The 12,042-nt window shown below is 37.9% G+C and overlaps 1 protein-coding gene across 3 annotated transcripts in view; it reads right to left on the minus strand.

Annotated features, from left to right (window-relative positions):
- The window catches only part of LOC111147509 (mediator complex subunit 23), a 42,520-nt gene extending 32,677 nt beyond the window's left edge, over positions 1-9,843 (minus strand). For 2 of the 3 annotated variants that reach the window (XM_022503532.1, XM_022503531.1), the window contains exons 1-9: positions 9,742-9,833; positions 9,346-9,377; positions 9,105-9,192; positions 6,292-6,416; positions 5,195-5,306; positions 3,571-3,669; positions 2,865-2,966; positions 2,137-2,206; positions 756-868 (exon numbers count right to left, since the gene is read on the minus strand). In XM_022503532.1, the coding sequence (XP_022359240.1) occupies positions 756-868; positions 2,137-2,206; positions 2,865-2,966; positions 3,571-3,669; positions 5,195-5,306; positions 6,292-6,416; positions 9,105-9,192; positions 9,346-9,377; positions 9,742-9,780 (780 nt within the window). In that variant the 5' untranslated portion in view covers positions 9,781-9,833. Of the gene's footprint in view, positions 1-755; positions 869-2,136; positions 2,207-2,864; positions 2,967-3,570; positions 3,670-5,194; positions 5,307-6,291; positions 6,417-9,104; positions 9,193-9,345; positions 9,378-9,741 lie in introns of all 3 variants that reach the window. The other variant, XM_022503530.1, reaches the window with a different exon arrangement.
- Positions 9,844-12,042: the final 2,199 nt, after the last annotated feature.

Here is a 12,042-nt window from a genome sequence, read left to right on the forward strand (position 1 = left end):
CAAGAGTCCAGGATTGTGACCTTAGTTTTGCTATTTCCCTCACTTCTGGACTAGTTTCCTAATCACTCTGTACATCATTTTTGACACAAAACACTTACATGAAAAATCTCTAGTCCTCCTCATACCCTGCTCTGTAACCATTTCAACTCCCAAGATACTATAATGAATATATCAAACTTCATTGTGGCTTTATTTCATGCTTCATTTTATCAATACTTGTAGATTTTTTTCTCTTGAGAATATTCTACTCCACTTTTGTGTTCTCCAACCTCCCTTCAAAAAATCTAACACAGGTAGGGGCACCTGGCTGGATCAGTCAGAAGAGCATGTGACTCCTGATCTTGAGGTCTTGAGTTCGAGCCCCAAGCTGGGCATAGATACTACTGAAATTTTTTAAAAACTTAAAAAAATTTTTAAAAAATCTAACAAAGGAGAGACACACTCTTCAAATTTTAAGAAAAGTGCAAATTCATTTTTGGTCCTCACTTTGCAAAGGCAAAATAAAAAGGTTTCCATTATAAAGATTCAGTTTTCTTAATCTAAGTGCTTTGTCGGGACAAACTGGAGCATAAACATCCAATATTACAAACCACAGGGTATACGTGGACATGAGAGTCACATGATAAACCATAAACTATTTTTCATTAAATATATACTTCTTCATTCTGTGAAGAGACAATTTAGCACAACACATCATATAATTCAGGATGAAGACTGTTAGATGGACCAAAGTTCCATTATGTTTATCAACATACCTTATCATATGGCAAAAGGCCCTTCAAAGGAAAACGAAGAGTTGCAGGATCCAATTTCCATGAATTACAAATGGCTCCCGAGTTATTTACAACTGGCAGAAGGCTGCAGCGGCCTGTATGTATTACAGAAAATGTTTTAAAGTAAATGTAAACACAAATGCCTAGTCCTTCATTCACTCTATGAATATTTAATAAATACCTATTCTGAATCAGGTACTGGTTTTAAAAAGGTTGTAATTAGATATAAATTTGGGGAATTTTCTTTGATTATTTTAAGTCCAGATGGTTGGAGACCAATTTACAGGCCTTCAAAACTCAAAAATGTTGGCATTTGTCCAAGCATATAGGATAAAGATGAGCAAAGTATAATCCATGGGCCACATGCAGTTTGCCACCTATTTCTGTAAAGTCTTATTGGGACACTGATGCTTTCCCACTCTAATGGCAGAGCTGAATAGTTGCAACAGATGGTATACCTCACAAAGCCTAAAATATTTGCTAGATCACCATTTATAAAAAAAAGTTTGCAGATCTCTAGTCTAGGGTCAACATAATTGACTTTATGCATGATGTTCCTAGAGGCTTAGATGTAGCATATGACCATCAACTCATATACCCAACTGCCTAATGAATACTGTCACTTGGCTGTCTCCCAGGTACTTCAAGCTTAACAGATCTTAAAACTGAACTCATCATCCTTCTCAAACCTGCATCGCTTCCAGAATTCATTAAATGATATCAATATCCACTCAGTTCAGTCACAAAAGCCAGAAGTCTGAAAATTATTTGTCTAGAGTCAGCTTGTTTTATTTCTGCATTTCCAATCTAAAATAGCACCCAACTCACAAGAAGTGTTCAAAATTTGGTCACTGACTAAATAATGGTCTATATACCCACACAGTAGTGGGCACTGCATAAATTGCCAAATCACATGCTTGTTCTTAAAAGCAAATTCTGAGAATGAAACAAAACATGGAAAAATGAAAAAGAAAATAAATGAAGTACAGAGCAAAAGTGTGAATTGGAATGAACTTAAACAGCCTGATAGTCTTGTGTACTATGGCCACAGAGGAATGGTCAGTTGAGACTTCTAGTTGCCTGGATATTCCATGGTGCTTTACTAGCTCTATTAAAAATTCCCTCTAATCACCAGGAAATGTATCTTCTAGAATGATTCTATCTGAAGCTTAGACTCAGGCAAGATAGTTGCTTTTCCCCTCCCTATACTATGCAAACAAAGTACCTGAAAACAAGTAAATGGCTATTATTTAAGCTTCTACAAATTACCAAAATGACAAACCACCAAAATATGTGTAAGATACCATCTGCCAATGCTGAATAGTTCAGGTCCTATTTTGTATATCTTAAATTATAATCCTACCACAAATAGAGTTTATCCTTGCTGTGGGCCTGAAGGTATCCACAAAGTCTGATACCAGGTTTCCAAGTAACTAAAAATAAAACAAAAAACATGTAAATATAAAAATAAAATCAAGACTGTTTTTAATATAACCATCATTTATGTAAAATGAGACAGCATGTAAAAATCTAATATAATACCTGGCATGTAAAAATTACTCAAAAGTCAGTCCTCTTTTACTTTCTTTCAAACAATTCCTTCCCAGTTCATCTGTTCCTAAATTAAGCCAAATAATACCACCACATCCTGTGATATTTCATGAAGCTGGCATATTTTCACACATGATACAGAAACTGTCGTGGGGTTCTTGGGTGGCTCCACTGGTTAAGCATCCAACTCTTGATTTTGACTCAGGTCATGATCTCAGTGCTGCGAGATCAAGCCCTCGGTCAGGCTCTATGCTCAATAGGAAGTCTGCTTGAGATTTTCTCTCCCCCATTCCCTTTGTCCCCCCCACCCCAGGCACATTCTAAGAAATAGATCTTACAAAAAAGAAAAAAACAAAAAGACAATAAACTGTTTCAACAGGATAGCAGAGAAATAAAAGGAACACATTATAATGATAAAAAAGTACATTTTATCTCAGGATAAAAGTGACCATTTTAAAGATAGGCACACAAAAATAAGATTAATATAGCTATTTTTTATTAGAACTTCTACCAAAAAAACTTGGAAAATATCGTATTTACCCAGTGTGGAAGTTTTCCCTCAGGATATAGTTTCCTAATCTCTGTGACCGCAAAGTAGGCTGGCAATAAACAGGCATTTCTTTCTAAGATGTATGCTATAACCTAAGAAATATAAAAGAGCAATGTTATTCTTCCTGGTTAGTTCCACATATAAGATCTTTAAACGCAACAGTGACAACAACAAAGATATTAAAAGCAAATATATTATTTCATGGATTTACTGGGCTTAATCTGTAGCACAAAGAGTCCATTTATATGTGAAGACTCTCTAAAAATGGAGATTAATGAACAATGAAATGGACGTTACTAAGTAACATTGCTTTAAATGTTGATAGATTCTAACAGAAAAGCAACAGACCAAAGTAGTAATTCTTGCAATATCCGTTATAAAACACAAAGATCTTTTAAGCAGTCTATAGGCTAAAGCCTTACAGCAGCTAAAAATATTTGAATGTCTATATTGTTATTTTCTCAATTAAAAACCATGACTTAATCAAAAGTTAAAAATTTTTTTCTGAAATATAATATAAGCAAAACAGCATCTTTAAAACTACAAGTGATTTTTGTAGAAGTTCCCAAATGGAATAGTCCACAAACTACCACAGTCCACAAACAGTCCACAAACTACATTTTAAAGGCACAAAACTATATAAAACTAGACTCTTTTAAGGTTATGATCAATGAATTGCAGACATATCTAAATTACCTCTCTTGCTGCTAGAAGCTGCTGTACAACGGCTGAGCTCACTGTATTGGGAATTGTCAAGATTTTCTCCAAAATCACTTTTAAGAGATCCCGAACCCCCTGTAACAAGAAAAAAACCCACAGTTAAGTAGTGCCCCGGTCCTAGTTAAAACACCTAAAGGTTTCAACACTTACATGCTCAGGAAAAAAGTTACCTCCCAGATCACATTTTCAATCAAAGCTAACACTCAAGTCCCTAACATTAGCCCAAAAGACGAGTCATGTTCCAAAATAGAATTCTAAAGAATGTCTAACAATATGAATGAACAAAGAAAGTCCCTTACAAATAAAAATTAATCTTGCCACACTCTGCTTTCTGGACCCTCACATTACAAGAGTTTCCATTGTTACAATGGTCCAAAACGCTTAAATTGGGCTGAGAGGCAGAAATAATCTGAACAGAATTTGAAAATATCAGACATGGGCCTTAATGTTAAACTTTCTGGCAGGTGATTCCTTCTGCTCACTCCCTTTGTCATATTCTAACTTCATTCCCCCTTCTCATTCATCACATACCTAATCACTCAAACTTATCCAATAAAGCTATTCTGTTAAATGGTCATTTCTGCTGATCTATTATCAGTTACATTACTTCAGAGAAGAATCTGATACATGGAGAAGAAATTTCATTCAACATGCATTTATTGAGTATAAGCTGTGTGATCAATCTTGTAAAAAAGATAGACAAAACATAGACATGACAGAAATTAGAAACAATTATAAAGCACCATACAAATAAGAAGGTAAAAACTTCATGTTAACCTGCTAAGGAAACTAGGTGGGGGAAGAAACAAAACAAAACAAAACAAACAACTTCTTAGATTAAATTTTGTATTAAATCATGATTCAAATCAGTAATTACCAGTTAAGTCATTTAAACTAGAGAAAATACAGACATAAAGCACTGGGTCAGGCATTGGCAATTATTTCAAAAAGGACAGCAACAAAAGTGATTTGAAAGAAGGAGAATGGTTCTGCAGCAAGGACGATGCTGAGTTGTATTAAGATACACAGAGAGTATATGCTATGCTGTTAGTTTGGCTCAAGAGAAGTGCTGAAGGATATGTCTTCAAAGGAGGTCAAAGCAGAAGTGAAGCAGGACTTTCTCCCTTTATCAGTTGATGCCCACAACACTTCACAGTTCCACACACCCCTGCTCTGTGCTCTTTCATTTGCAACAGGCCACCACATTCTCAATCTGTGGGATGAAGGGGCCCAGAGTTTGCCTGGTGACTTCTCTACTCATCATAACAATATATTAGCCATCTGCATTTTAAAGACTATTGGGAGGAAAGCAGATAAGCTGTGGGAAACACAGCAATTTTAAATCCCTTTAGGAAATACAACAAAATAATTTAGGAAATATAACAAATTTAGGAAATTTGTTTAGGAAATTTGTTTCCTAAATTAATTTAGGAAATACAACAAAAACCAGATTTTGTAGACACTTCCATTTCATTTCTCTCATCAGAAATTAAGATACTACTGCATAAGATAAGATACTACTACATAAGAAATTAAGATACACACTGAAAAAATTATTCATGTCTGAAAGTGATTACTTTTTATAATAAGGAAAAAATACCTTATAATCCACTCCCCCAATTATTTTCCGAACCAGTTTAAATGTTAAGGCCCAAAGTTGTGTTCTTTCCCATTCAAGTGTGTCGGAGTTTATCAGGGATTCACAAACCATCCTAGAAAATAAGAATATCCATTCCAGTTACAAGACACAATTTTGCCAAGTTCTCCAATAGCCAAGGTCTGTGTACTCTGGATATTATATCTGTCATAATGTTCTTCAGAAAGGTATATAACTATTCAATAATACTTTTAAAAAATTACATACATAGTATATTACATTTTTTATTAGTGTGAAAGATAGAACACAAAACATAACTAAGTAATATTGTGTTATATTTTTACTAGAAAGAAATTTACCAAATGCTATTGATTAAATGTTTACCATCTATCAGTTTGTGGTAGATTATATTTTTCCAGGATGGCTGCAACAAGATTTTCAATCCCACATGTTCTTCTGAAGGGTGGTAATGATACTCCTCCCATGAAGAAGTGGGAGAAGTATCTACGTTCTCTTCCCTTAAACATGGGCAGGCCTAAGATAATGGCAAAAGGGATACTTACAACCCCCAAGACAAGATAATGCAACATCTGCTTGGCCTTCTTTTGAAAGCTTGGTTTTGACACCATCATGCTGTGAAGAAGTCCAGGTCACATGGACAGGGCCTATGTAGGTTCCAGCTGATAGGCCCAGCTAAGGCCCAGAAGACAGTCACGCATCAACCACCAGATATATGAATGGGGAAACCTTTGTCCTAACTACAGCTGTAACCACGATCGGAGTGCAATCACAAGACCCTGAGATAAAATTGCCTACTGAGCTCAGTCAACCACCATAACCATGAATGTTAATAAAATGTTAAGTAATCCTAGCCCTTGGACTGAAAGGCAAAGCCTGCCTGGTGTTGAGCCTTTAAGTATACAATTCTAGGAATACTACATCCTAGAAACTAAAACCTAAGGTTTTATGAAGGATTATTTGTTGAGCCTAACTTCCTTCTTCATTCCTTCATCCTTTTATAACAACAATATAGACCAATTTCCAAACATTAATTAAAAAAAAAAATTCTTTGGATTGCTCATATCTGGCATTAAACATACCTGGGTGGAAGAAGACCAGTCTCCACTGCCATTGCTAAGCAGTCATAAAGAAAAGAAATTCTTTTAGGACTATGCTGGCCATGAATAAATTTAACAATCCACTGGATGCACTGTTCATGAGATTCCTGGAAAATTAGAAAATGATTACACTTTAGATCTAAAGCGACATTTTAAAACTGACAAATACCTAATACTACGTCTGGGAGTGTATCAAGACTACGAATTAAATACTCCACTATAAACATTAAAGGGGGAAACAATTTTTAAAAGTGGAAAAATTCAGATTTAGTATTTCAGTTATATTAAGCATAAAATCATACAGTTCTATAAACTCCCACCATTTTTATTACATGGACCTCCAAAAGGAGTAAGATTTTATTAACATACCCATGGTCAACAGAAAACTCTAACAAGGATGTGTCAGTGGGGGGAAAAAATCCACTATGAGTATATAAGCCTTATGAGAATTACGTGAATCTAATCCCTAAGAGCCCAATTGTGAATCCAATGACATTTTAAATTTCTAGACCTGTATAGCTTTAAATCTGATACCAAAATATAGTCCCCATATCAGTCTTACTTCTAGGATGCCCTCAAGAAGAACCTACATGTCCCCTTGGTCTGCACTACCACTGTCTCTCAGACACACTGCTATTGTTGAATGTACATTGCTGATTTAGAAATAGCTATTTTCTTCCTGGCTCCCCCATTAGAATACAAACTTCCTGAAAATAAGGGCCATCCTTAATTCATAAAATGTTCAATGGATTATAAAAAAATTAAAATACGTTGAAAAGATGTTCAACACCAAAGAAATGCAAAATAACTTAAGAGTTATAATTTCTGTTTTAGATTGGCAAACATCAAAAATTTCAGGAATACCCTACTGTGAGACCCTAGGGAACAGATACCCTTAGTTACTGCTAGAGGAGTATAAACTGCTAAGACTTTCATGGAAAGCTATTAGGCAATTTCTATAAAAATTATAAATAGACATACCCTCTAACCTAGCAATACTACTTCCAGGAATTTATTCAATGACTTGTGCATAATATTGTTCATTATATTATTGTTGAGAGTGGAGAAGTTAAGAAATAACCTGTGTCAGTCAGTAGGGGACTGGTTAAATAAAGGAAGGTGCAGCCACATAACAGATTCTGTTGCTGTAAAAAAGAAGGCAGAAGTAACTTTCAAAGGACTGATGTAGAATTACTTTCAGAAGTGAATAGCAGGAGGGAAAAGGTGCTAATGAACAGTGAACACATTATATGAATGTTCTATAAAAATGGAATCCTATATGTGTAAAATATTTCCAGAAGGCAACAAACTGGGGATACTGGCTGGTGATATGAAAAAGAGCAGTAATTAAGCTAAGGGAGATGGAAGGTAGATTATACATTGGGTTCTCCTTTTGGTACCTTTTGCATCTGGAGTCATACAAAAAGATTACCCATTAGAAGATAATTAAAACAAGATTTTAAAAAAATGAACGTATGCCATGATGTGAGCCATGTTTGCGTAGCAAGTCTTACCACCAGAGGCTCAAATGCAAACAGTTCTCATTTTCCTACCAAAAATACACCATGAAAAGATAAAACACTACTGAACACCAGCTCTTTAAGGATCATACATTTTGTCTTTTTCATGTATACATTTTCTGGTGACTGTTCTTTGTTACTAAGTTTTATTGCTCCTTTCCTCATTTTTGTTAGAATATCTCTGTAGAGACGCCTGGGTGGCTCACTCAGTTGTGTCTGCCTTTGGCTCAGGTCATGATCAAAGGGTCCTGCGATCGAGTCCCAATCTGGCTCCTTGCTCAGTGGGGAGTCTGCTTCTCCTTCTGCCTGCCTTTCCCCCCACTTGTGCATACACACACTCTCTCTCTCTGACAAATAAATAAAATCTTAAAAAAAGAATACATTTGTATCTTTATTATAGTATCCTTATTGTAGCATCTTTCTTTACTATAGTATCTTTAACCAAAGTATCTTTGTATCAATGCTTTAGCTAGTTACTTGGTTGAGTAAATTAATGTAATTTATATCTCTTACAATCCCTACCAGAGCTGTTCTCACATGCACCAAATAAATCAGAATAGGACGAAAATGGTTTTATGTAAGGTAACATGGAGATTATTTTAAAGACACCTCACACTGTGCTGTCATCAGTTTGAATTCTTACTACCAGTTCTCCACTGGAAGAATGCAAACTGAGGGGACGCCTGGGTAGCTCAGTGGGTTAAGCCTCTGCCTTCAGCTCAGGTCATGATCTCAGGGTCCTGGGATCGAGCTCCATATCAGGCTCTCTGCTCAGCAGGGAGCCTGCTTCTTCCTCTCTCTCCGCCTGCCTCTCTGCCTACTTGTGATCTCTCTCTCTGTCAAATAAATAAATAAAATCTTTAAAAAAAAATCTTCTAGGGGTGCCTGGGTGGCTCAGTGGTTTAAAGCCTCTGCCTTTGGCTCAGGTCATGACTCCAGGGTCCTGGGATCAAGCCCCACTTCAGGCTCTCTGCTTAGCAGGGAGCCTGCTTCCTCCTCTCTCTCTCTTTCCCTGTCTCTCTGCCTACTTGTGATCTCTGTCTGTCAAATAAATCAATCAATAAATAAAATCTTAAAAAAAAAAAAAAAGAAATCTTCTAAAAAAAAAAAAAAAGAATGCAAATTGAAACAAATGGAAACCAGAATATACAAACAACAAATGAGGACATTTCTCCGCCTCCCTTTCCGGAAGGACCCTAACAGCAACATCAAAATAATGTAAAAAGGCAGGCGTCAAAACCCATCAGCTGAATGTGGTAACAATGCAGTACTCACCTGAGAAAGACCACCCCAGAACTGTCTGAAGGCCCCCAGACAACTAATTAGTTTTGTTTTTTCATCTTCAGGGGTGTCCATAAACATTCTAAAAAACAAAAATCACATTATTTGCTACTAGTTCCAAAAGGGTCATTCCACATAACCAGAATCTCATGGACCTTAGATACCTCCAAGACAAAGCTTAGGAAAATCTTACAAAGACACGCTTACAAAAACCTGCCACGCACAGATAACTCACCCAGGAAAAGCCTCTTCTATAATTTCCGTTTTCTGTAAAAAACAAAAACAAAAAGCGATGTTAAAAACAGAAAAAACAGAAAAGAAAAAACAAAAGAAAAGAAAAAACAAAACAAAACTGGGACCTCCCTGAGGAAAATATTACAAGGTAATAACACAGGACAAGCCACCTCAACCGCCGACCCGCACAAAATATCACTTCCGGCCTGGCCTGTCACGAAGGGCGCTTGGACTTGAAAGGAGACTTTGAATTTGACAGCATTTTGGGACTCGCTAAACCCCGGCAGGCACACAAGGTGTTACAACAAAGGAAAGGTAGGAGAGGGGTCGGGGGGGTCGGGCTCCCGGGGTCTCCCCTCTGCAGCCACCGCCCCGCATCCCCGGCGACTCCACTCACCACCACATCCTCAAAAATGCTCTGCAGTTGCGTCTCCATCTGTACTATCGCCCCCGCCTGCCCTGGACGCCCGGCGCGCGGCCCGGGTGAGGCCCGAGCTCCGGGAATTGACCGGCAGGGGGGCGGAGACGCCCGCAGGAAACGTCCGCTCGCGGGGGTTGCTTTTTCTCTCAAGCGCCCCGCCAAAGAGGATTCCCCCGCCCCGGCCCAGCTAACCGCCGGCGCCCACACGGAAGCCGGAAAGCTTCTGGTGCGCGCAGATAATGAAACCTGAAGAAACCAGGATTCAGCCCGTTGGTTCTGCCGGGGAAGGACGGCCCGCCTAGTCAGACGAGAGCGCCCCCAAGTGGAGCCTTGAGCCTACGTCACGCTTAGGCGTCGTCGGCTGCAGGCCGCCACCTGCCGGCTGGAGCGGGAGTTACTTCCTGCTCTGGACTAATGCTTTTGCCTACCGGGAAGGAAAGAAGCTTGGAGCCCAGGGAATCGCAGGCAGGGAGAAGAGCTCCTCCTGCATCGTTGATCAACCTAACGTCTGTGAGCTGCTGACTTTCCGGAGCCAGGAGTTGAAACCACGATTTCCTTGACGACAGGAACCATATCTTCTCAAGTATGCCTTGAACAGTGCCTGACACATAGCAGGCTTTTAATAAAGGTTAAAAAAAAAAAAGAAGAACGCATTATTACTGATTTTTAATTAGTCAAACAATAATGTCTACAGTTTTTAGTTATAATCGTCTAAAATAATATTTATCAATTACTGAATACCTAGAGCATCTTTGGTGAAGGTAGGGGTAGAGAATGGTTGGCAGATGGGAAGGTTGATCCATTGGCGGGTCAGATCAATGGCCAAGTGCATCGTGGGAGAGTGCCCCCCACAGCCGCGATCTTCCAAGCATCGGTTTGACCTATTTCTGGAAGCCTGCCCTCCTCGTTCAACTTGATTTAGGGTCTCTTTCTAATCCTCATAAAACTCCTTAGTGCATTAGTAGTGGAGTTATCCATGTATGAAATACATGTTCGCCTTTTGCTCAGTGCTAGACACAATGTTAAGTACTTAATGAACTGTATTGGCGGGAATCAATTTTGTAGAATGTCCCAGCCAGAAGAATGACAGAGCCAGAATTATTAAAATCTAAGTAGCCTAACAATCTAGTGTTCTTTCTTTCTTTCTTTCTTTCTTTTTTTTTGTATGTTAAACACATTATTTTATTTTGGACTATCTTTAATCAGGTAACACTTCTAAGAGTTTTCAGTTACTGTCAGGCAGATTTCCATGCCTCCATGCTGTTTCCAAATCAGTATGTTCTCAGGAAACGCTAGCAAACCTTAATATTAGCCAGGGCTTGCATGGTTAAAAAGGTACAGTGGTCAGGAAAGAATTATATCTTTTTTCATAACCAAATATAATTTAATTTTTATATCATGCTTGCTGATGCTTCATCCGTTGAATAAAAATTGACCACCTAGTCCCAGATCTTGATGTGTTTTCCCCCCAATAATCATTTTTTTCAATTGATGTATAATCCATAAACAAGGAAATAACCTAACTTTTACATGTTCAGCTCCTGTGAATCTTGATAAGTATTTACACTGGCTTAACTGCCCCTTCAATTGAGATATGGGGCAGTTTCATCACACCAGGAACTTCCTGGTGTAACTTTGCAGCCAATCTCCCTTCCAGAAGCAAACACCGTTTTAATTCCTGTAATCACTAATTAATTTGCATGTTCTTGAAGTTTATATAATTGGAATCATACAGTCTGTACTCTTTTGTGTCTAGCTTCTTTTACACAACTGCATATTTTGAGACGCATCCACATGTATCATTCTATGAGTATACTAGAGGTTGTTTATCAATTCACCTGTTGGTGGACATTTACATTATTCTCAGTTTTTGAATAATGTGAATAAAGTTGCCATGAGGTGCAACCACTCTGGAAAACAGCATGGAGGTTCCTCAAAAAGTTGAAAATAGAGCTACCCTATGACCCAGCAATTGCACTACTGGGTATTTTCCCTAAAGATACAAACGTAGTGATCCAAAGGGGCACATGCACCCGAATATTTATAGCAGCAATGTCCACAATAGCCAAACTATGGAAAGAACCTAGATGTCCATCAACAGATGAATGGATAAAGGAGATGTGGTATATATACACAATGGAATACTATGCAGCCATCAAAAAATGAAATCTTGCCATTTGCGATGACATGGATGGAACTAGAGGGTATTATGCTTGGTGAAATAAGTCAATCGGAGAAGGACAACTATCATATGATCTCCCTGATATGAGGAAGTGG

The sequence above is a fragment of the Enhydra lutris genome, unplaced genomic scaffold, assembly GCF_002288905.1.
Source record: "Enhydra lutris kenyoni isolate GAN:26980312 unplaced genomic scaffold, ASM228890v2 scaffoldscaffold17, whole genome shotgun sequence".
NCBI lineage: Eukaryota > Metazoa > Chordata > Mammalia > Carnivora > Mustelidae > Enhydra > Enhydra lutris.